General features: G+C 49.7%; 1 gene segment (V, D, J or C); it reads right to left on the bottom strand.

Moving 5' to 3' along the window:
• Positions 1-11: 11 nt before the first annotated feature.
• LOC122544927 lies at positions 12-701 on the bottom strand (the record flags this gene model as incomplete). The annotated part of the segment is given in 2 exon segments: positions 12-310; positions 497-701. Coding segments are annotated over 2 exon segments (348 nt in total), but the record flags the coding sequence as incomplete, so codon positions are not given.
• Between the last annotated feature and the right edge of the window lie 466 nt (positions 702-1,167).

Below are 1,167 nucleotides of genomic sequence, written 5' to 3'. Positions count from 1 at the left end.
GGGTTAATAACATAGGGATAGCTGTTATACTGCCGGCAGTAATAGTCAGTGACATCCTCATTCTGAACGTTGCTGATTGTCAGGGTGAAACTGGTCCCTGATCCACTGCCGGTGAATCGATCGGAGACTCCTGTGAATCGAGTTTTTGCTTGATAGATCAGGGGAGAGGGTTTATGATCTTCTCGCTGCTGGAACCAGCTAACCCACTTGCTAACAGATTGACTGGCCATACAGGTGATGGTTGTGGTCTGGCCCAGTCCCACTGACAGCACCGGGGGAGACTGGGTCATGATGATGTCCCCACTGATACCTGAGGGGTCAGAGAGAAACACAGTAAAGTCAGAACTGTTACAGAAAGAGCCTGTCAAATGAGAGATTGTTGGCGACACTGAGCATTCCTCTGGTTTCAGCATTTTTCCTTCAATCACAAGTCAGTGGAATTGGAGTGAAATGGAGAGCCGCTAAAGATTCAAGGTGGAAGGAGAGAGATTTGTACCTGCGCCACAGAATGCCAGGGGCCAGATCAGCTGGATGTGTGAAATCATGGTGTGTGCTCCTGTCCCTGTGCCTGGTCCCTGATAAACCCTCCCTTCACTGGGCTCTGCTTTATAAAGCTGCAGCCTGTGAGAGTCTGACTGGGTGTTCCTCAGTATGTAAATGGCATCAGGCAGAGAGAGCCACGTCAGCCCCTCACACTTCCTCTTCTCTCTCTCTCTGTCTCAGAGTCATTGATGTGAACAGCACTGAATGAGGCCATTTGGCCCATTGTATCTGTGCTGTTAAACAGCGATCTGATGACACTAATCCCATCCTCCAGCTCTTGGCCTATTACCCTGGAGGCTACAGCAACACAAGGGAATATCTAAACACTGCTCCACTGTCATGAGAGTTTGTGAGTCAACCAGCCTTTCAGGCAGTGAGTTCCAGACTCCCACCACTCTCTGGGTGAAAACAGTTCTCCTCAACTCTCCTCTCTCTCTCGAACTCGATTGGGCCTGGATTCACTCGAATTCAGATGGATGTATAAAATTCTAACAGGGCTGGGCAGGGAGGAGGTTTCCCCTGGTTGGGAAGTCTAGAACCAGGGGACACAGTCTCAGGGGGATATGGGGTAGTCCATTTTGGACTGAGATGAGGAAACATTTCTTCACTTAGAGGGTGGTCAAC

This window comes from Chiloscyllium plagiosum, unplaced genomic scaffold (assembly GCF_004010195.1).
Source record: "Chiloscyllium plagiosum isolate BGI_BamShark_2017 unplaced genomic scaffold, ASM401019v2 scaf_47373, whole genome shotgun sequence".
NCBI classification, from domain to species: Eukaryota; Metazoa; Chordata; class Chondrichthyes; order Orectolobiformes; family Hemiscylliidae; genus Chiloscyllium; species Chiloscyllium plagiosum.
The sequence above is the reverse complement of the archived record's forward strand: the minus strand, read 5'-3'. Positions and strand labels throughout refer to the sequence as shown.